Here is a 24,394-nt window from a genome sequence, read left to right on the forward strand (position 1 = left end):
GCTAGAAGGTTCATCAGGTTTCTTCATCGATAGAGTGGGGATGATGATGATGATATATCTTCCTCACTGAATTTTGGAGGACTTTTCATTGAGAATCCCTATGTACAGTGTCTGGTACAGGGCTATGTGTGTTGTAGCACTGATCAAACTCTCAGTAGAGAGTGGTATAATTTTAACTCCTTAACAAACATTTCAAGATAGTAAGAAGAAAGTATAATACCAAGTTTTGGTTACATAGCCTTTTAATGAAGCAAAAACTTTTAGACATTAGCATTCCAAACAAAGTTTATTCTAGCAATAAGACACAATGTGATAGTGAATATAAATTACTGTGGAAATTACTTCAGATCTGAGAAATGTGGAAAATAATTGAAAAAGCTCATGGGTCTCTTCCTGAAGGACAACCTGTGAACCTGTCAGTGCTAGGAGAGATATTACCTAGCTGTTCCTGCCTATACCACTCTTCTTACTTTATAGCTATGGTAGCCCCTTCATAATCCTTTCAGGTTCTAGCAAAGCAGGAATATCAATTTACTGTAATGTTTAATAAACATTCTCAGATTTACAACATCTGGGAAATAATAGCACTTATAAATCATGGACATTATCAAAGATCATTCATAATATATTCTTACTATCTAAACTTGGTTTTCTGTACATTTAATTTTTCTAGAGGTATGTGAAGTGGGGAAAATGGGTACTTTAAGAACTATGATTTGTTTAATTTTCACCTAGATAATTGACAAACATTTATTATTATCATTATGTAGAACAACATAGATATATCAGTATCCATATTTTACCTTTAATATCTCACAGGAATGGTATTTTGGGTTAATGACTATTTACCCAGAAAATCTGGAGAAAATTTTGCAATCTCGACAACACCCTATTTTTTTAAATACAATTTTTTCTCTAAAAATTAGTTAACTTTTGATAATCTGTGTGATAAAGAAGGTTGGGAATAGGAGAATGAAAATTTGCTGGTAACTCAGTTTGGCTTATATGTTATGCATTATTAAAATTTTTTCAGCGCAATAACAAAATGAAAAATCTTATTTGAGTTTCACCTTTTTTTGTCATATCCTCTGGAAGAGGTACAGATAAATGGGAAGTAGAAAGAAAAATTTGAAGTATAAAAGCCTTAAGTCTGATTAACTTTGAACTTTAAGATTTAATTATATAATGTAATTATTGTCTAATGTTAAACAATGTTGATTATTATAAAATGTCTATATATATATATATATTTTTTGAGACTAAGTCTCACTATGTCGCCCAGACTGGAGTGTAGTGGCATGATCTCGGCTCACTGCAACCTCTGCCCTCTGGTTCATGCCATTCTGCCTCAACCTCCCAAGTAGTTGGGACTACAGGTGCATGCCGCCACGCCTGGCTAATTTTTTTATTTTTTATTTTTAGTAGAGATGGGGTTTTACTGTGTTGTCTAGGATAGTCTCGATCTCCTGACCTCGTGATCAGCCCACCTCGGCCTCCCAAAGTGCTGGGATTACAGGCATGAGCCACCGCGCCTGGCCTATAGATGTCTATAATTGTGAAATATCAGTGATCTGCTAAAGAATGGGTGTCGATAACTGTGAAGGGTATGAGATTTTACCCTACTTAGTAGCTTACAAGTTACCACACTATAGTTTCATGGATGCTGTTAGAAGACATGAGACTCCTAAGTCAGAGACAAATGATAGTAACCAGGGTATAGGCATTTTTTTCTTTTATTTTTTTTCATGGATTTTCTGAGCCCTACTCCTATAGAGCAATGTTAAGAGGGCTAGATGACACCTGCACACTCAATGGGCAGTGTAAAGGAGAGGCATTCTGAGCTTAAAGAACTCAAATCTCATATAATAGTTGATAAGCATGCCTGCCTCTTTCTCCAGAGGGAAACTGTATCTGCATTCTAAGGGGCAGTCAGGGCAAATTACTCATAGCAGTAATTTTAGAGAACCATGGAGAATTGTCTTCTAACAGTGGGTCTGGGCTGAAAATTTGCATAACAAGTACTGTATTTGTAATGTAAATTAATAATGTAAACAAGAGCAGAAGAGGACTTTCTTTCTTTCTTTCTTTTTTGGAGACAGGTCTGTTGCCCAGGTTAGAATGTAGTGGCGTGATCACGGCTCACTGTAGCCTTGAACTCCTGGGCTCAAGCAGTTCTCCTGCCTCAGCTTCACAAGCATGTACCACCATGCCTGGCTAATTTTTAAAATATTTTCTAGAGACAGCGTTTCACTATGTTGCACAGGCTATTCTTGAACTCCTGGGCTCAAGTGATCCTTCAGCCTTGGCCTCCTAAAGCACTGGGACTACAGACGTGAGCGCTACGCCTGCCCCCTACTGCCCCTTTTTTAAAGTACCTGGGAGAACAAAGTTTAAATATTCTATTTTTGTAGCACCTAATCAATGTACAATTTAAGATACTTTGAAAATTTTACGTTATTGAAAATAAGTAGGTTAAGGACTTTTACTTAGGATCACTTTGCTGTTATGCTGCATGTTTTTGAAATAATAAAACTTTATTTTGAAAACACTCAAAACTCTTAACTAATTTATACAATTCATACTGTCTCTTGTTAAAAATCCACACGGGGGATATTAAGTCTGTATCAGGCCATGAAAAAGTTTAGATATGAAGAAGGCGGGTTTCTTTTTTTCTTAATGTTTACACCAGACCAAAGTGAATCATTCTGAGAGAACCACCATCTCTGATTTCCTGCAAATAAACAAATAAAAACAATTAAAATAATAATTTAAAATATTTAAAATATTTAAAATAACTTAAAATAATGTTTAAACAGAGTAAGAAGTAATTGACTTAACATTTGTATCTTTATTATTTTTAAGTACTTAAAAATAGTGAAACAAAATAGTTTAAAATGTACTGCACATAGATACATAAGAGAACTGTATACTTACCTGACTTGATCATCAAAATTTTGATATGATATTCATAAAAACTAGTCAAGAAATAATAAGCATTAAGAGGCAAAGAAACGACAGGATGGTAATTGAAATTTAGAAGCATCTGAGGGTTCCTCCAATGAAAAATTGCAAACTATGGGTCATCATTTGGATTCTACAGTGTGATTTTAAAATACTGTGTATTCTAAAAGGTATTATATAACATATTTCCTAATTTTGGGTGTTTTACTGAGTATTTGATAGCGGCTCTTGAGGTAATGGCTTATAAAATAGAAAAGATTGTGGTTTTATAAGACTTGCATAAAATTTTATGAAGCTTCAAAGAAATATTGACAACAACTTTATCTATTTCCCATTTATTATTCTTTCTTTTGCACTTTCCGCCCATCTCTATCAGTTACAGAAAAACAGAAGATTTTATGGGCTTCTGAAGTTGGATAACGTGTGAAGATAAGACTAAAGATGAGTAATATGTGAAAAATAACACAGTGGGGACATTTTTTAAAATTTGAAGATAACCTACTCAGAGTTGAAATGGTAAAAGTAAAAGGTAAAGAGAGTAGGGATAATAGCACTTACACTATCATGTCATAATTGGAGACATTTTACTTAAAGTATAGGTGAAAATAATTTTTAAAAATAAATTTATTCTGTAAGTTATATCTTAAAAGTTATTTTTACTAAGAGAAGCCTTTCAGAAAGTCTGCATTTATACTATTTTAAGTAGTCACATCTCAAAGGAAACAGATATGGGGCTAAAAAATAGGGGCAACACATGTATGTAGGTATGTGCCTGTAGATCTTGATGTACACAAAATTGAAAAAAAAAAAAAAAAAAAAACCTGGAAAAACAGGTAGCAAGAAGAATGCGTAATTTAATAGTGCCTGGGGCTTGAGTGTGTGCTGGCAAGTTCCAGGCTTTTAGGTAGCTTTCAATTTAAAAAGAAAACTAAGCACTGTCATTTTAAAAACATAAGCTTCAACTCTTGGCTTATAAACTACCATATCAAAGTCTAGTTTCTATACCACGAGAATGGTCATTGAGAAAATGAGTTAGGTTTTGGCCTTGTTCATCAACTGACAGAGATCCTAGATAAATTATTTTATTTTCCTAATATCTAGATATACTTGTTGCTAGAAGACTGATGGCATACCTAAGAAGTATCATGTCGTTCACCCATGTTGTTGATGTTATGTAGTGTCTTCTATCCATGATTTAATCCTCTCTTACCTTAGGAATTACATTTTAAAAAGTAAGAATCATAGAATTAACTTCTCAAGATCCTCCAGGATTTAAAAAAACAAAAAATATTCCTTTGGAGGATTTCCTTTAAAATCCATTGCATTTTAAAAAGACTTCAGGGCATTTCCAAGGTTTCCAATGCTATATAACCTTGACTTATACTCTATGTACCTTAGAGGGATATTTTGAAGATTTATAAAATAATTTATTTTACATTCAATTTTTTAAACATTATTTGAAATAAAACATAATCATTAAATAAAATTTGGAAAACAGAAAAGTATGAAACTTTACCCATAGTCCTATCAGTTATACAAAACTAAAGTTAACATGAATTTGCTTCTAGTCTCTTTTTCTCCACGTTTTATTTATTTTAAACACAGCTCGAATTGTATTGTATATGTAATTCTGTATCTTTTTTCTTTCTTTTTTTTTTTTTTGGCCTCACACCACTTCAAAACTTTTCAATGTTCCTACATAGTCTGTTTTTAATGGCTGAATTTTATTATTCCATTAAATACTATGGCTTTATTTAACCACTCCTTTTTTGGTTAAATTTATATTGGTTCTAATTTCTTCTTTTTCATAAATAACCCTATGATAGATTTTCTTAGGCATAAAGTTTTGTTTTTTTTTTTCCCTGTTTGTAGGATTGTTTCCTTGGTATAGAACTGTAGAAATAGAATTATTGGACCAAAAGCTTATGAAATTTTAAGCTTCTGGATAAACACTGTAGAATTGGTAGTTTTGCTTTGTTTGTTTCCTAGTTTGGGAGGAGGTGATTTTGTTCAGTAATAGGAAGCTGTGGTTCCAAGGAAGACTGATCTTCATTTTCTTGTTAATGTGTTGAAATTGTGCTCAGCCTTGACTGAATGAAACTACATGTTAATTCTTGTAGTAATTTTACAGCAACAAAAGGGTTTTCCCCAGTCCCTCATTGCTTTCTACATATGGTTAAGTGCATTTTCTGAGCCACACCCTTTTGCTGTTACCTAATGTTGGGTGATATCAGGTCACTTTCCTTTAAATGTGCACAGACTTTTGTAAGTGAATTCAGCAGACAGGTTAAGCTTTGCTATAAACTGGATTTTGACATGTTGCTCACTTAATACAGTTTTAAATTTTAATACAAGAAGTGATCATCTCACAGTTTATTATGTTCGATTTCCTCTCTGTTACTAATGGTCTCTCTTGAACTTTCTGATTTGGTTTAATAATAATTAAATCCCAGAAGTGTAATATTTTAGGGATGGAAGAAATCTTAAAACTCCCTAATCTGAAATTCTTCTATTTTATAGATGAACAAGTTGAGGCTCATGTGGGTTAAGTGTTTCGTCCAAAGTTAGTTCGTGGCAGAGTTGGGATTATAATTTTGTTCTTATTTCTCTGTGAAGTGTTTTTTTTTCCCAACTATAGTTTTTTAATGTACTAACAATACTAGTTCCACAGGCTGCTTTATGATTAACTCCTCTGATTCTCTATTCCTATCATTTAAGGCTTTTGCTTATAAGCATGCTAGCTAGTGGTCCAACCTGTGTGGCAGGAGATGCTTTTCTGAGTAAGCTGACCAGCTATTCAAGTTTCACTACTGAACATTGTGAAATTGAACTCTGCTTCTTGCATATTTGGTATCATATATAGGTTTCTTTTTCATCAACATTGCAGTTTGGTACTTGACATTTTTGTAGAAAATGCAGTCTCCAACTGACTACAGTCTAGCACTTGCCAAAGATTGGCTTGAGGCTTCTGGTACGTAAGAGAGACAAGTTGATAGATAAGCTAACTAACTTTCTAACTTCTGTGTTAAGTAAGCCATCAGAAAGGAATGTATTTAGAACTTGTCATTTCACCTTTCCACAGGAATGCCTTTAGTGAATTATGATTTAATATAATTATTTCACCTTATAAAGAAGAGTTATAAGAAACATCTATGTGACTAGAATGTCTATCCTTTTCAAAACTCTAGGACATGTTTAGTTTGTTTTTCAGTTAAAAATTTAGAGATTGAGTCTTGCTAGGTTCTCCATGCTGGCCTAAAACTCCTGGGCTCAAGCAGTTCCCCGACCTCAGCCTCCAGAGGAGCTGGGACTATAAGGATACACCACCACACCCAGCTTGCTTTTCAGTTTTTTTTTTAAATTTTTAATTTTTATACATGCACACACACACACACACACACATATACGTATATATATATATGCACATACACGGTATTTACATGTTGACAATTACATTAATAGAGCATCTTGAAGTATAAGTGTGAAACCTCTAAAAATGATAAAGTAGCACAATTTGCTACTCTGGAGGCAGAGGCAGGAGAATCACTTGAACCCGGGAGACAGAGGTTGCAGTAAGCTGAGATCACACCTCTGCACTCCAGCCTGGGTGACAGAATGATACTCCACCTCAAAAAAAAAAAAAAAAAAAAAAAAAAAAAGATTTCTTTCAGACAGTATGCCAATGAGTAGTACAAACAAGACAACATAGGTATGTAACTATATGATTTATTACCCTTGACTAAGAGCAAAATCAGTGGGAGGAAACAAGAGGTATGCCCCATACCTAGAAACTCACTCAAACGTGTAGCCCCACGATAACCTCTAAATTTACCTATTAAAGTTTAAAGGAGAATTAAAACTTTTTCCTTCCGTTTCTGTCGTTAGCACAAATTTTTTCCAGAATGTTCCCAAGAGGTAACTAGACCACTAGTGGTTTCATTTCTTTCTTTTCCCTTTCCTTTGTTTTGTATTGTGGTAAAATATATATAACATAAAATTTACTACTTTATTTTTTAAGTGTATACTTTAGTGGGATTAGGCACATTCACGTCATCGTGTAACCATCACCACTCTCCATCTCCAGAACTTTGTAATCATTCCAAACTGAAATTCTGTACTCATTAAATAACAATTTCCCATTTTGTACTTCCTTAAGCCTCTGATAACCACTCTTCTACTTTTTTGAGATGGAATTTTGCTCTTGTTGCCCAGGCTGGAGTGCAGTGACGCAATCTCGGCTCACCACAACCTCCGCCTCCTGGGTTCAAGCAATTATCCTGCCTCAACCTCCTGAGTAACTGGGATTACAGGCATGTACCACCATGCCCTGCTAAATTTGTATTTTTATTAGGTTTCTCCATGTTAGTCAGGCTGGTCTCGAACTCCTGACCTCAGGTGATCCACCCACCTTGGCCTCTGAAAGTGCTGGGATTACAGACGTGAGCCACCGCGCCTGGTGTTCTTCTACGTTGTGTCTCTAAGAATTTGACTATTCCAGGTGCTTCATATAAGTGGAGTAATACAATATTTGTCCTTTTGAGCCTTTACTTATTTCAGGTCTTTACTTATTTCGCTTAGCATAATGTCTGCAAAGTTCATCCATGCTGTAGCAGGTATCAGAATTTCATTCCCTTTTTAGGGCTGAATAATATTTCATTATAAGTATATATCACCTTTTGTTTGTTCATTCATCTGTCAGTGACCATTTTGGTTGTTTTCACCTTTTGGGTATTGTGACTAATGTTGCTATGAACATGGGTGTAAAAATATCTGTTCTTGTCCCTGCTTTCAATTCTTTGGGTGTATACCAGAAGTAAAATTGCTGGATCATATAATGGCTTTATGTTTAATTTTTTTAGGAACTACCATACTGTTTTCCATGGCAATACCATTTTATATTCCCACTGGCAATGTACAAATATTCTAGTTTCTCCACATCCTTATCAACACTTTTTGCTTTCTGTTTTTTGATAATGGCCATCTTATTGCTTCTCAGCCTTTTGGCTAAAATCAAATAATGGCCTTCCCAATGTATGTAAAGTAGTTTCTCATTGTGGTCTGATCTGCATTTTCCTAACAATTAGTGATGTTGAACATCATTTCACGTACTTTTTGTCCATTTGTTTATCTTGGAAGTTCTTTGTACATTAAATTTTTTTTATTGGGTTATAGTTCTTTCTATATTCTGGTTATTTGTCACTTATTATATATGTGATTTGCAAATACAGTTGTCCCTCAGTATTTGTGGGGGTTGGTTCCAGGACCCCCTACAGATACTAAAATCTGCAGATGCTTATGTCCGTGTTATTAAATGCATAGTATTTGCATATAATCTATACACATCCTCACATATACTTTAATCTCTGCATTACTTATAATACCTAATACAATGTAATTATTATGTAAATCATTATTATACTGTATTAGTTAGGGAATAATTTACAAGAAAAAAAGTCTGTACGTGTTCAGTACAGACGGTTTTTTCCCAAATGTTTTCAATCTGTTGTTGGTGGAATCCACAGATGAGAAGCCCATGGATACAGAGGGCCAACTGTATTTTCTCCTGTTGTGTGGGTTGCCTTTTTACTCTGTTGATAGTATCCTTTGATGGACAAACAATAATTTTAATGAAGTCTAATTCATCTGTTTTTTTTTGTTGTTGTTTTTATTGCCTGTACTTTTGGTGTTTTACCTGTGAAATCATTGCCAAATTCAATGTTACAATGTTTTCTCCTATGTTTTCTTCCAAGAGAATTATAGTTGTAGGCCTGTGTGTAGATCTTTGATACATTTTGAGTTGATTTTTGTATACGGTGTAAGGTAAGAGTCTAACTTCATACTTTTGTATATGGACATCCTGTTTTTCCAGCAACATTTGATGAAAAGAACGTCTTTTCCCCCATTAAATGGTCTTGGCACCCTTGTCAGAAATCATTTATCCACATACACAAAGGTTTTATTTAGGTTCTCAATTCTGTTCCATGGTTCTATATGTCTGTCTTTATGCTAGTACCATCTTTTGATTACTGTAGCTTTGTAGTAAATTTTGAAGTCAGAAAGTGTGAGTTCTTCAACTTTATTGTTTGTTTTCAAGATTGATTTGGCTTTTCAAGGTCTCTTGATTTTCCGTATTAATTTAAGGATGAGTATTTTTTTTTTCTGTTTCTGCAAAGATATATTGAGATTTTGATAGGAATTGAGTGGAGAGTTCTGTATGTGTCTTTTCCATCTAATTGGTCTGTAGTGTTGTTCAAGTCTTCTGTTGTCCTGATTGATCTTCTGTCTGGTTGTCGTATCGATTATTGAAAGCAGATTATTGAAGTCTCCTAATATTACTGCAGTGCTGTCTATTCAATTGTTAATGTTTGCTTTGTATATTTAAGAGTTCTGATGTTTAGTGCCTACATATTTATAATCATCATATCTTGGTGAATTGACTCTTTAATCGTTATATATTATCCTTCCTAGTTTCTTGTGACGATTTTTCATTGAAAGTCTATTTTATCTGATACCATTATAGGTACCCCTGCTCTCTTGTGGTTACTATTTACATGAAATATTTTATCCATCCTTTCCATTTCAGCTTATGTGTTGGATCTAAAATGAGTCTCTTGTGTGCAGCAGAGTGTTAGATTTTTTTTAAAAAGCCATTCAGTCAATATGTCTTTTGACTAGTGAGTTGGATTATTCATATTTAAAGTAATTATTGATATGGAAGGATTTACTATTGCTGATTTGTCATCTGTTTTCTCCATGTCTTGTGGCTTTTTGGTCCCTAATTTCTTTTCTTACTGCCCTCCCTTTGTAATCCATTGATTTTTTTTTATAGTGACATACTTTGATTCCCTTTTCATTTCCTTTTGTGTGTACTATATAGATATTTTTCTTGGTGCCTAACATTGTGATTACATAACGGATTTCAAATTTATTCAATTTATATTACATTGATAACAACTAATCTTCATTAGCATACAAAAATTCTCCTTTACAGTTAGTTCCTCCTTTTGTTATTGTTAAAACTTACATTTATATATTATGTACCCATTAACTTAGATTTATAGTTTTTTGTGTAATTTTATAGATTCTATACAAGAATTAAAAGTGGATTTATGCACCAGAATTACAATAATACAGGATTCTATAGTTGCCCATATGTTTACCTTTAATGGAGAAAATTATACTTTCATGTGACTTTGTATAGCTGTCTAGTATCTTTTTGTTTCAATTTGAAGGACTCTCTTTAGCATTTCTTGTAGGGAACATCTAGTGGTGTTGACGATACATCTTTTATCTAGGAATATCATAATTTCTTCACATTTGAAGGACAGTTTTTCTAGATACAGTATTATTATTATTATTATTATTATTATTATTATTCTTATTTGAGATAGGGTCTTGCTCTGTCTCCCAGGTTGGAGTACAGTGGTGCAATCTCGGCTCACTGCAACCTCCACCTCCCAGGTTCCAGCGATTCTCCTGTCTCAGCCTCCCAAGTAGCTGGGATTACAGGTGTGTACCACTATGCCCGGCTAATATTTTGTATTTTTAGTAGAGATGGAGTTTCACCATGTTGGCCAGGCTCGAACTCCTTATCTCAAGTGGTATGCCTGCCTCGGCCTCCCAAAGTGCTGGGATTACAAGTGTGAGCCACCATGCCCGGCCCGGTTGATGTTTTTGAATATACTTTCCCATCCTTTTTAGCCTGCAAGATTCATTCTAAGAAATTTGCTGATAATCTTATTAGGCTCCCTTGTATGTGATGAGTCATTTTTCTCTTGTAACTCTCAAGATTATCTCTTTATCTTTGACTTTCAGCAGTTTGATTATAATGTATCTTGTTGTGTGTCTCTTTGGGTTTATTATATTTAGAGTTTGTTGAGCTTCTTGAGTTTATATATCTATCTCTGACCTCAGATTGGGTAAGTTTTTGGCCATTATATTTCAAATAAGTTCCCTACATTTTTCTTATTGTGTTCCCCTTCTGGGATCTTAATAATGGATATACTGTCCTGCTTGATAGTGTCTCTTAAGCTCTATTCACTTTTTTATTCTTTCGTTCTTTTTGTACCTCATACTAGATCATTTCAAATAAGTTATCTTTAAGCTTGTTTATTCTTTCTTCTGTCCAAGTCTGCTGTTGAATCCCTCTAGTGAATTTTTAAGTTTGACTATCCCCAATGTGCCCATTTTATTTTTTATTTCCAGAATTTCTGGTTGGTTCTTGTAATAATGTCTATCTCTGTTGAAATTCCCCTTTGTTCATATTGTTCACCTGATTTCCTTTAGGTCTCTGTCCATGTTGTTCTTTACTGTTTGAACGTATTTAAAACAATTGTTTGAAAATCTTTTTCTAGTAAGTCTGATACCTCTATTTTTTCAGGGATAGTTTCTGCCAATTTATTATTATTATTGAATGGTCCGTGTTTCCCTGTTTCTTTTTATGCATTGTGATTTTGGGATTTTAAATTCACAATAATTATGTTGGGGATTTGAGAACAAAACCAAAACCAAAAACAGCTACTTCTCCCATTCTCTGTAGACTGGCTCTTTGCCTTGGAAGTCCTTTCCTAATTATCTTGGCCTTGCTTCTGAATTTTGAGATCACATCAAAGAGAAAACTGAAGGTCTTCTCAGATCTTTACTGAGCATGCATCTTGCCTGGACCTGTTTGTGGTTTTTTGAATCTCTGTATAGATGGCTGCTTTTAATTGTCTTAAATTTCCCAAGAGAGCTTTGTGGGGTCTTGATGGTCTGTCATATGTCTCCACCTATAATCTTTTGCCCCAGGCATCTGTAGGTTCAGTCTCTCTGCAGCTTTCCTGAGCCATGACTACTGCTTCTGCTCATCTGAGATTAAGGCCATGCTTGTCTCCTAGCAGAGATCTGAGTTAGGTGAATCAGGGATCAATTCTTCAGGCAGCCTGTAGACAAGTTAGAATTTTGCAAATAAGGTCAGCCTTGTTCCTTTTGGTTCAAGGGATGGTGATATGATTTGGCTCTGTGTCCCCACCCAAATCTCACCTTGAATTATAATAATCCCCATGTGTCAAGGGTGGGACCAAGTAGAGGTAATTGAATCATGGGGGCAGTTTTCTCCATGCCATTCTCATGATAGTGATGAGTTCTCACAAGATTTGATGGTTTTATAAGCATCTGGCATTTCCCCTGCTGGCATTCACTCTGTCCTGCTGCCCTGTAAAGAAGGTGTCTGCTTCTCCTTTGCCTTTTGCCATGATTATAAGGTTCCTGAGGTCTCCCCAGCTATGCAGAACTGTGAGTCAACTAAACCTCTTTCCTTTATAAATTACCCAGTCTTGGATATTTATTCATAGCAGCATGAGAATGGACTAATACAGGTGGAATTGGGAACTGCCATCTCCTCCAAACCAAGACAACGGCTGGGGAGGGGTGGAACAAGGGTGAGCAAAAATGCCATGACGTGTCCTACTGTTCGGAATGTAGCTTGTTCTTGATTGTTTACTTGGTTTCTGTAGACCTTTGACTGTTTTCCAGGGTTCCTATAAAGTTATTTAGCCACTGTATAGTTGTTTCTCTAATGTTTATTAAGGAGAACGAGGGTCTGAAGCTTCTTAATCACATTTTGCTGACATCGTTCTTCCTAGGGGTTTTCTAATCATTGTTTCCTCTGGTTGTATGTGGTTTCCTTACTGCATGGGAAGGGGACTCCATTGTCAATGCAACCCTGAATAATATATGCAGTGTGAGAACTTTAGTGAAATTCTAATCCTACCTGGTCAAATCCTTGTTATTTTGCCCACCCCACTTCTGTAGTTATAGAATATAATTTCTCTGTAGTATCTCTCTTCCCCAGTTTTATTTTGTCTTCTTCCAAAATACGTATTTTATTTCTATGATTTAACTCATATCCTTTCCTGCTCCAATATAATAGATCACAATTATGATCAATAATACCCACTTGACATGTAAATAAAGAAAATAAAAATTAAATTCTGGCTAAGTTTCACAGAATGCCTGAAAAGTATTTTTTAAATTTATATATATGCATACACACACACCCACACACATACATGTACACATATTGTTTTCATAGAATGCTGTGTTTTCAAAGGTTTTAGATACTTGGCTTATAATATGAGCACTTTGAACACTGGTGTTTTAAATGTGAAATTCTGAGAACCCTTTGTTCTTGGTATAAAATATGAAACTTGTGAAATTCACATATGCAAATTGCTTCATTTATTAGTGACCTCTGATGGCTTCTGATTAAATCGTGTCCATCTTTGAAGTATATATTTAAAAAATTATGAACTTCCTAATTTTTTCTTCACTGTGGCTGACTATAGGGAAATTGCTGTGTATCTAAGTTAAGGTCCATTTAAATGTGTTTTTCAAAGCTCAAGATGGGGAGGGGGACTGTGGCTCACACCTGTAACCCCAGCACTTTGGAAGGCCAATGCAGGTGGATTGCTTGAGCTCAGGAGTTTGAGACTAGCCTGAGCAACAAGGTGAAACCCTATCTCTACAAAAAATACAAAAATTACAGGCGCAGTAGCACGGGCCTATAGTCGTAGCTACCTGGGAGGCTCAGGTGGGAGGATCACTTAAAGCCATGAGGTAGAAGTTGCAGTGAGCTGAGATTGCACCACTGCACTCCAGCCTGGGCAACAGAGCCAGACCCTGTCTCAAATAAAACAAAACAAAAAGCTCTGGATAAAGTGTGCAAAAATCTTAAAATGGACCACATCCATCAGAGAATAGTCTACTAAATTCAGGGCACGTGATGTTTTTAAGATCTCTGTGAACGTGTTCATAAACTTTAAGGAGGAATTAGCCAAGCACTGTCAGAACATTTTTTTGTTTCCACAAAGGCTAATTTAATCGTTCTTCAAATGTCATTATTTCTTTTGTTTTGAGATGGAGTCTTGCTCTGTTGTCCTGGCTGGAGTATAGTGGCACGATCTTGGCTTACTGCCCTCGGCCTCCCGGATTCAAGAGATTCTCTTGCCTCAGCCTTCCGAGTAGCTGGGATTACAGGCGTATGTCACTGTGCCCAGCTAATTTTTTGTATTTTTAGTAGAGACAAGGTTTCACCACGTTGGCCAGGCTGGTCTTGAACTCCTGACCTCAGGTGATCCACCCACCTCAGCCTCCCAAAGTGTTATGATTATAGGCATGAGCCAGTGTGCCCAGTGAAATGTTGTTATTTCAAGTTAATAAAGTTCTCATAATTATGGCAACATAATCCTCTCTATGTTTTTCCACAAAAGAGAATATGAACAAGGAAATTAAGTTTTTTTGTTTGTTTGTTTTGAGACAGGGTCTCACTCTGTCATCCAGGCTGGAGTGCAGAGGTGTGATTATGGCTCACTGCAGCCTCTAACTCCTGGACTCAGGCAATGCTCCTGCCTCAGCCTTCTGAGTACCTGGGACTACAGGCACGTGTACCATGTCTGGCTAATTAAAAAAAATTTTTTTTAGAGATGGGGTCCTACTATGTTGCCCAAGCTGGATCAAACGCCAGGCCTTAAGTGATCCTTCCACATTGGCCTCCCAAAGTGCTAGGATTACAGGTGTAAGCCACTGCACTGAACAAGGAAATTTGAGGGACATACTTTTTCTTGAGAAGTAAACAGGCAGTAATGTATTCTATTAAAGATGTAGCCATTGTAGCCTCAAAGGTTTAGTAAACTAATTCAAAGTGTCAGAGAACTTTATACTTGAATTACTATATATATATATATATTCCCCAGAGGACTTTTACCCAAACAGTTTTCTTGGAATTAAAGTTTATAGTCATGGTTAAAATAAGTAGTGATTTAAAAATAGTTCACTGCTTACTTTAACCATAAACTAACTTCAGGTCTGAGCAGAATGTAAAATTTAAGAAAATTGTTTGGGAAAAAAGTCGTGCAGGGATTGATGGAGAGAGTGAGAGAGAGAGAGAGAGAGAGGAAGAGAAAAAGACAATCTATCATAATATGGGTATAATAAAATATATGTATTATATACAGACACATAATGGAACACTTAAGATGCATGCATTTCACTTATGTGCATTTTATGGGGGAGGGGAAGAAGTATAAACAAATATATATATTTTTAACTTTTCGGTTCAGGAATACACGTGCAGGTTTGTTACATAGGTATACTTGTGTTATGGGGATTTGAGGTTTTTGTATATATTATTTCATCATCCAGGTATTAAGCCTAGTACCCATTAGTTATTTTTACTGATCCTCTCCTTTCTCCCACCCTCCACCCTCCAATACCCTCCAATAGGCCTCATGGTCTGTTGTTTTCCCTCTATGTGTCCATGTGTTCTCATCATTTAGCTCCTACTTGTAAGTGAGAACATGCAAAATTTGGTTTTCTGCTCCTGTATTAGTTTGCTAAGGGTAATGGCCTCCAGCTCCATCCATGTCCCTGCATGGGACATGATCTTGTTCTTTTTCATGCCTGCATAGTATTCCATGTTATATATGTACCACATTTTCTTTATCCAGTCTATTATTGATGGGCATTTAGGTTGTCTCCATGTCTTTGCTATTGTGAATAGTGCTGCAATGAACATATGCATGCATGTCTTTATAACAGAATGATCTATATTTCTTAGAGTATATACTCAGTAATGGGATTGCTGGGTCAAATGGCATTTCTGTCTTTAGGACTTTGAGGAATCACCACACTGTCTTCCACAATGGTTGAACTAATTTACACACCCACCAACAATGTATAAACATTCCTTTTTCTCCACAAACTGCCAACATCTGTTTTTTGTTTGTTTGTTTGTTTACTTTTTTTTTTTTGAGACGGAGTCTCGCTCTGTCACCCAGGCTGGAATGCAGTGGCCGGATCTCAGCTCACTGCAAGCTCCGCCTCCCGGGTTTACGCCATTCTCCTGCCTCAGCCTCCTGAGTAGCTGCGACTACAGGCGCCCGCCACCTCGCCCGGCTAGTTTTTTGTATTTTTCAGTAGAGACGGGGTTTCACCGGGTTAGCCAGGATGGTCTCGATTTGCTGACCTCGTGATCCGCCCGTCTCGGCCTCCCAAAGTGCTGGGATTACAGGCTTGAGCCACCGTGCCCGGCCTGTTTGTTTACTTTTTAATAGTCACTCTGATTGGTGTGAGGTGGTATCTCATTGTGGTTTTGATTTGCATTTCTCTGATGATCAAAGATGTTGAGCATTTTTTCATGATTGTTGGGCGTATGTATGATTCTCTTAAAAAGTATCTGCTTGTGTCTGCTGCCTACTTTTAATAGATATTTTTTTCTTCTTGTATATTTAAGTTCCTTATAGATACTACACATTTGTCAGATGCATAGTTTACAAACATTTTCTCCCATTTTGCAGGTTATCTGTTTACCCTGTTGATAGCTTCTTTTGCTGTGCAGAAGCTCTTTAGTTTAATTGGATCCCGTTAGTCAATTTTGCTTTTGTTGCAATTATTTTTGGCATCTTCATCATGAAATCTGTGCCTGTGCCTGTGTCCTGAATGGTATTACCTAGGTTTTCTTTTAGGGTTTTTATAGTTTTGGGTTTTACATTTAAGTCTTTAATCCATCTTGAGTTAATTTTTGTATATGATCTAATGAAGGGGTCCAGTTTCAGTTTTCTACATCTAGCTAGTTAATTATCCCAGCACCATTTATTGAATAGGGATTCGTTTCTCCATTGCTTGTTTTTGTCAGGGTTTTTGAAGATCAGATAGTTGTAGGTGTGCAGTGTTATTTCTGCATTCTCTATTCTGTTCCATTGGTCCATGTGTCTGTTTTTGTACAGGTACCATGCTGTTTTGGTTACTGTAGTTCTGTAGTATAGTTTGAATTTGGGTAGCATTGATGCCTCCAGCTTTTTTTTTTTTTTTTTTTGCTTAGGATTTCCTTGGCCTCTTGGACTCTTCTTTGGTTCCATATGATTTTTCTTTTTTTTTTTTTTTTTTGGTGCACATAGTTTATTTAACACTCCTCTGTTTGGTGATTTAGATTATTTCCAACTTTTATTTGTAATAAAATATTGCGCTGCAGTGAGCATCCTTATGATTAAATTTTTGAACTCATCCTTAATTATCTTTTTATGATGAATTTCCAGAGGGTGAATTAGAGTTCACATTTAACTCTTTCAATGCATAGTGTCAAGCTACCCTGTGGAGAGGTTGTGCTGATGTGTGCATGCTCAGCAGTGTATTCCAATGCCCATTTCCTTGCAACCTTGGCAACACCAGATATTGCTATTTTATTTTTTATTTTAATTAATTAATTTTTCCATAAGTTATTGGGTACAGGTGGTATTTGGTTACATGAGTAAGTTCTTTAGTGATGATTTGGGAAATTTTGGTGCACCCATCAAATATGGGTATACACTGCGCCATATGAGTACTCTTTTATCCCTCACCCCCTTCCCACTCTTCCCCGCAAGTCCCCAAAGTCCTTTGTATCATTCTTATACCTTTGTGTCCTCATAGCTTAGCTCCCACATATTAGTGAGAACATACGATGTTTGGTTTCCATTCCTGAGTTACTTCACATAGAATAATAGTCTCTAATCTCATCCAGGTCACTACAAATGCTATTAATTCACTCCTTTTTATGGCTGCATAGTATTCCACTGTGTATGCATGTATATGTGTGTGTGTATATACACATATACATGTACATACACATATATACACATGTATATATACATATATATGTAGGTATATACACACCACAGTTTCTTTAGCTACTCATTGATTGATGGGAATTTGGGTTGGTTCCATGATTTTGCAATTGTGAATTGCTCCACTATAAAAATGCATGTACAAGTATCTTTTCTGAGTAATCACTTCTTTTCCCCCGTGTAGACACGCAGTAGTGGGATTGCTGGATCAAATGGTAGTTCTACTTTTAGTTCTTTAAGGAATCTCCACACTGTTTTCCATAGTGGCTGTACGAGTTTACATTCCCACCAGCAGTATCGAAGTGTTCCCTGTTCACCACATCCATGCCAGCATCTACTGTTCGATTTTTTTATTATGGCCATTCTTGCAGGAGTAAGGTGGTATCACATTGTGGTTTTGATTTGCATTTCCCTGATCATTAGTGATATTGAGCATTTTTTCATGTTTGTTGGCCATTTGTATATGTTCTTTTGAGACTTGTCCATTCATGTCCTTAGCCCACTTTTTTATGGGATTGTTTGTTTTTTTCTTGCTGATTTGAGTTCTTTGTAGATTCTGGATATTAGTCTTTTGTTAGATGTATAGATTGTGAAGATTTTCTCCCACTCTGTGGGCTGTTTGCTGACTGTTTCTTTTCCTGTGAAAAAGCTCTTTAGTTTAATTAGGTCCCAGATATTTATCTTTGTTTTTATTGCATTTGCTTTTGGGTTCTTGGTAATGAAATCTTTGCCTAAGCCAATGTCTAGAAGGGTTTTTCCAATGTGATCTTCTAAAATTTTTATAGTTTCACGTCTTAGGTTTAAGTACTTAATCCATCTTGAGTTGATTTTTGTATAAGGTGAGAGATGAGGATCCAGTTTCATTCTCCTACATGTGGCTAGCCAATTATCCCAGCACCATTTGTTGAAAAGGGTGTCCTTTCCCCACTTTATGTTTTTGTTTGCTTTGTCAAAGCTGTAAGTATTTGCATTTATTTCTGGGTTCTCTATTCTGTTCCGTTGATCTGTGTGCCTATTTTTATATCAGTACCATGCTGTTTTGGTGTCTATGGCCTTATAGTTTGAAATCAGGTAGTGTGATTCCTCTAGATTTGTTCTTTTTGCTTAGTCTTGCTTTGGCTATTTGGCTCTTTTTTGGTTCCATATGAATTTTAGAATTGTTTTTTCTAATTCTGTGAAGAATGATGGTGGTATTTTGATGGGGACTATAATGAATATGTAGATTGCTTTTGGCAGTATGGTCATTTTCACAATATTGATTCTACCCATTCATGAGCATGGGATGTGTTTCCATTTGTTTGTGTCATCTGTGATTTCTTTCAGCAGTGTTTTGTAGTTTTCCTTGTAGAGGTCTTTCAACTCCTTGGTTAGGTATATTCCTAAGTATTTTGTTTCATTTTTTGCAGCTATTATAAAAGGGGTTGAGTTCTTGATCTGATTCTCCACTTGGTGGTTGTTGGTGTGTAGAAGAGCTACTGATTTTTGTATGTTAATCTTGTATCCAGAAACTTTGCTGAATTCTTTTATCAGTTCTAGGAGCTTTCTGGAGGAGTCCTTAGAGTTTTCAAGGTAAACAATTGTATCATCAGCAAATAGTGACAGTTTGACTTTCTCTTTACCAATTTGGATGCCCTTTATTTCTTTCTCTTGTCTTATTGCTCTGGCTAGGACTTCCAGTACTATGTTGAAGAGGAGTGGTGAGAGCAGACATTCTTATCTTGTTCCAGTTCTCAGAGGGAATGATTTCAACTTTTCCCCATTCAGTATCATGTTTGCTGTGGGTTTGTCATAGATGGACTTTATTACATTAAGTTATGTCCTTTGTATGCTGATTTTGCTGAGAGTTTTAATCATAAAGGGATGCTGGATTTTGTCGAATGCTTTTTCTGCATCTATTGAGATGATCATGTGATTTTTACTTTTTTTTTTTTTTTTTTTGAGACAGAGTTTCACTCTGTTGCCCAGGCTGGAGTGCAATGGCATGATCTCAGCTCCTGCAGCCTCCACCTCCTGGGTTCAAGTGATTCTCCTGTCTCAGCCTCCCTGAGTAGCTGGGATTACAGGCATGCGCCACCAGGTCTGGCTAATTTTTGTGTTTTTAGTAGAGACAGGGTTCACCATGTTGGTCAGGCTGGTCTCGAACTCCTGACCTTGTGATCTGCCCGCCTCAGCCTCCCAAAGTGCTGGGATTACAGGCGTGAGCCACCGTGCCTGGCTGATTTTTACTTTTAATTTTGTTTTTGTGGTGTATCACATTTATTGACTTGATTATGTTAAACCATTCCTACATCCCTGGTATGAAACCCACTTGAACATGGTGGATTATCTTTTTGCTATGTTGTTGGATTCTGTTAGCTTGTATTTTGTTAAGGAGTTTAGCATCAGTGTTCATCAAGGATATCAGTCTGTAGTTTTCTTTTTTGGTTATGTCCTTTCCTGGTTTTGGTATTAGGGTGATGCTGGCTTCATAAAATGAATTACGGAGGGTTCCTTCTTTCTCTATCTTGTCGAATAGTATCAAAAGGATTGGTACGAATTCTTCTTTGAATGTCTGATAGAAATCTGCTGTGAATCCGTCTGGCCTAAAATTTTTTTGTTTTTGGTAATTTTAAAAATTACCATTTCAATCTTGCTGCTTGTTATTGGTCTGTTCAGGGTATCTAATTTTTCCTGATTTAAGCTAGAAGGGCTGTACTTTTCCAGGAATTTATCCATCTCTTCTAGGTTTTCTAGTTTATGTGCATAAAGGTGTTCATAGTAGCCTTGAATGATCTTTTGTATTTCAGTGATGTCAGTTGTAATATCTCCTGTTTTGTTTCTTAGTGAGGTTATTTGGCTTTTCTCTCTTCTTCTCTTGGTTAATCTTGCTAATGGTCTATCAATTTTATTTATCTTTTCAAAGAACCAGCTTTTTGTCTCATTTATCTTTTGTATTTTTTGTTTGTTTCCATTTCATTTAGTTCTGCTCAGATCTTGGCAGTTTTCTTATTTCTGCTGGGTATGGGTTTGGTTTGTTCTTGTTTCTGTAGTTCCTTGAGGTATGACCTTAGAATGTCAGTTTGTGCCCTTTCAGTCTTTTTGATGTAGGTGCTTAGGGCTATGAACTTTCATCTTAGCACCGCCTTTGCTGTATCCCAGAGGTTTTGATAGGTTGTGTCATTATCGTCATTCAGTTCAAAGAATTTTTAAATTTCCATCTTGATTTCATTTTTGACTCAGTGCTCATTCAGGAGCATGTTACTTAATTTCCATGTATTTGCATGGTTCTGAAGGTTCCTTTTGGAGTTGATTTCCAGTTTTATTCCACTGTGGTCTGAGAGAGTGCTTGATATCATTTCAATTTTTTAAAATTTATTGAGGCTCGTTTTATGGGCTATTATATGCTCTATCTTGGAGAAAGTTCCATGTGCTGTGTGTTCTGTGGTTGTTGGATGAAATGTTCTGTTTATATCTGTTAAGTCCATTTGTTCTAAGGTATAGTTTAAATCCATTGTTTCTTTGTTGAATTTCTGTCTTGATGGCCTGTCTAGTGCTGTCAGTGGAGTAGTGTAGGTCTTAGGTCTATTCTTAGGTCTATTAGTAATTGTTTCTTAGGTCTATTAGTAATTGTTTTATAAATTTTGGAGGTGCAGTGTTAGGGGGGTGTGTGTGTGTATACACATGTGCATCTATATATATTTTTTGAGACAGAGTTTTGCTGTTACCCAGGCTGGAGTGCAGTGGTGTGATCTTGGCTCACTACAACTTCTGCCTCCCGAGTTCAAGCGATTCTCCTGCCCCAGCCTCCTGGAGTAGCTAGGACTACAGGCACATGTCACCGCAGGTGCCTCTGTTTTTCGGATTGTAATATTTCCTGTTGGACAAGGTTTTTACCATTATATAATGTCCCTCTTGGTCTCTTTTAACTGCTGTTACTTAAAATTTGTTTTGTCTGATATAAGAATAGCTTCCTCTGCTTGCTTTTGGTGTCCATTTGCATGAAATGCCTTTTTCTGCCCCTTTAAGTTTATGTGAGTCCTTATATGTTAGGTGAGTCTTCTGAAGGCAGCAGAGAGTTTGTTGGTGAGTTCTTATCCATTCTGTGGTTCTGTATCTTTTAAGAGGAGCTAGGCCATTTACATTCAGTGTTAGTATTGAAATGTGAGGTGCCATTGCATTCATTGTGCTTTCTGTTGCCTTGTACTTTGGTTTTTTTGTTTTTGCTTTTTAGCATGTAGTTTTGTTTTATAGGTCCTGTGTGATTTATGCTTTAAAGAGGTTCTGTTCTGATGTGTTTCCAGAATTTGTTTCAAGATTTAGAGCTCCTTCTAGCAGTTCTTATAGTGGTAGCCTGGTAATGGCAAATTCTCTCAGCATTTGTCTGAAAATGACTATCTTTGCTTCATATATGATGCTTACTTTTGCTGGACACTAAATTATTGGCTGATGATTGTTTTGTTTGAGGAGGCTGAAGATTGGGCGCCAATCTCTTCTGGCTTGTAAGGTTTCTGCTGAGATATCTGCTGTTAATCTGATATGTTTTCCTTTATAGGTTACCTGGTGCTTCTGTCTTACAGGTCTTAAGCTTCTTTCTTTTGTCTTAACTTTGGATAACCTGATGACAATGTGCCTAGGCGAAGATCTTTTTGCAATGAATTTTCCAGGTGTTCTTTGTGCTGCTTGTATTTGGATGTCTAGGTCTCTAGCAAGGCTGGGGAAATTTTCCTTGATTATTCCCCCGAATATGTTTTCCAAGCTTTTAGAATTCTCTTCTTCCTCAGGAACACCGATTATTCTTAAGTTTGGTCATTTAACATAATCCCAGACTTCTTGATGACTTTGTTCATATTTTCTTATTCTTTTTTGTTTGACCTTGTTGGATTGGGTTAGTTCAGAGACCTTGTTTTTGAGCTCTGAATTTCTTTCTTCTACTTGTTCAATTCTATTGGTGAGCCTTTCCAGAGCATTCACCTATTTTATTTTATTTTATTTTAAGACAGAGTCTCGCCCTGTCACCCGTGGCACGGCTCAATGCAACTTCCGCCTCCTGGGTTCGAGTGATTCCCTGGTTAATTTGTCCAGCTAATTTTTGTATTTTTAGTAGAGACGGGGTTTCACCATGTTGGCCAGATGGTCTCAAAATCCTGGCCTTGTGATCTGCCTGCCTCACCCTCCCAAAGTACTGGGATTAGAGGTGTGAGCCACCATGCCCGGGCAGCATTTCACATTTCTAAAAGTGTGTCCAAAGTTTCCTGAGGTTTTGGTTGTTTTTTCTTTAAGCTATCTATTTCCTTGAACATTTCTCCCTTCACTTCTTGCATCATTTTTTGGATTTCCTCACGTTTTGGGCTTCACCTTTCTCTGGTTCATCCCTCTTTAGCTTAATAACCAACCTCCTAAATTCTTTTTCAGATAAATCAGGGATTTTTTCTTGGTTTGGATCCACTGCTGGTGAACTAGTGTGATTTTTTGGGGGTGTTGAAGAGCCTTGTTTTGTCATATTACCAGGGTTTGTTTTCTGGTTCCTTCTCATTTGGGTAGGCTCTATCGGAGGGAACGTTTAGGGCTGAAGGCTGCTGTTTAGGTTCTTTTGTCCCACAGGGTGCTCCTTTGATGTAGTGCTCTCCCCCTTTTCCTATGGATGTGGCTTCCTGTGAGCTGTACTACAGTGATTATTGTTTCTCTTCTGGGTCCAGCCACCCAGCAAGCTTATCCGGCTCCAGGCTGGTACTGGGGGTTGTCTGCAGAGTCCTGTGATATGAAGCATTTGTGGGTCTCTCAGTCGTAGATACCAGTGCCTGTTTCAGTGGAGGTGGCAGGGCTGTGCAATGGATTCCATGACGGTTCTTGGCTTTGGTGGTTTAATGCTCTATTTTTGGGTTGGTTGGGCTCCTGTCAGGAGGTGCACTTTCCAGAAAGCATCAGCTGTAGTAATATAGAGAGGGACCGGTGGTGGGCGGGGCCCTGCCACTCCGAAGATTATAAGCCGTTTGTCTTCTGCTACCAGGGTGGATAGGGAAGGACCATCAGGTCGGGGTGGGGCTATGCACGTCTGAGCTCAGACTCTGGGCAGGTCTTGCTGTGGCTGCTGTGGGGGATGGGAGTGAGATTCCCAGGTCACTGGAGTTGGGTACCTAGGAGGATTATGGCTGCCTCTGCTGAGAACTGTAGCTTGTCAGGGAAGTGGGGGAAAGCTGGTAGTCACTGGCCTCACCCAGCTTCCATGCAAACTGACGGGCCTGTCTCACTCCCACCATGACCCCCAACAACAGCCCTGAGTCTGTTTCCAGGCAGAGGGCATGATGGGCTTGAAAACTTGTCCTGGGCTACCTGCTTTCCAACTGCAAAAGAAAAGGGCCTGAATTTTAAAATAGTTTTTATCTAGTTCTGTGAAGAATCTCAATGGTAGTTTAATAGGAATAGCATTGAATCTATACATTGCTTTGGGTAGTATGGCCATTTTAACAGTATTGATTCTTCCTATTCATGAGTATGGAATGTTTTTCCATTTGTGTCATCTCTGATTTCTTTGAGCAGTGTTTTGTAGTTCTCATTGTAGAGATCTTTCACCTCTTGGATTAGCTGCATTCTTAGGTATTTTATTCTTTTTGTAACAATTGTGAATGGGATTATGTTCCTGATTTGGCTCTTGGCTTGGCTATTGTTGGTGTATAGGAATGCTGGTGATTTTTGTACATTGATTTTGTATCCTGAAACTTTGCTGAAGTTGTTTATCAGCTGAAGGAGCTTCTGGGCTGAGACTATGGGGTTCTCTAGATATAGGACCATGTTGTCTGCAAACAGGGATAGTTTGA

General features: G+C 36.8%; 1 protein-coding gene across 1 annotated transcript in view; it reads right to left on the minus strand.

The window, feature by feature from the left end:
- Positions 1-2,512: 2,512 nt before the first annotated feature.
- The window catches only part of WDPCP (WD repeat containing planar cell polarity effector), a 479,266-nt gene continuing 457,384 nt past the window's right edge, over positions 2,513-24,394 (minus strand). The window contains exon 18 of the mRNA XM_025354043.1: positions 2,513-2,731. Within this exon, the coding sequence (XP_025209828.1) occupies positions 2,681-2,731 (51 nt within the window). The 3' untranslated portion in view covers positions 2,513-2,680. The remainder of the gene's footprint in view (positions 2,732-24,394) is intronic.

The sequence above is a fragment of the Theropithecus gelada genome, chromosome 13 (genome assembly GCF_003255815.1).
Source record: "Theropithecus gelada isolate Dixy chromosome 13, Tgel_1.0, whole genome shotgun sequence".
Lineage (NCBI taxonomy): Eukaryota > Metazoa > Chordata > Mammalia > Primates > Cercopithecidae > Theropithecus > Theropithecus gelada.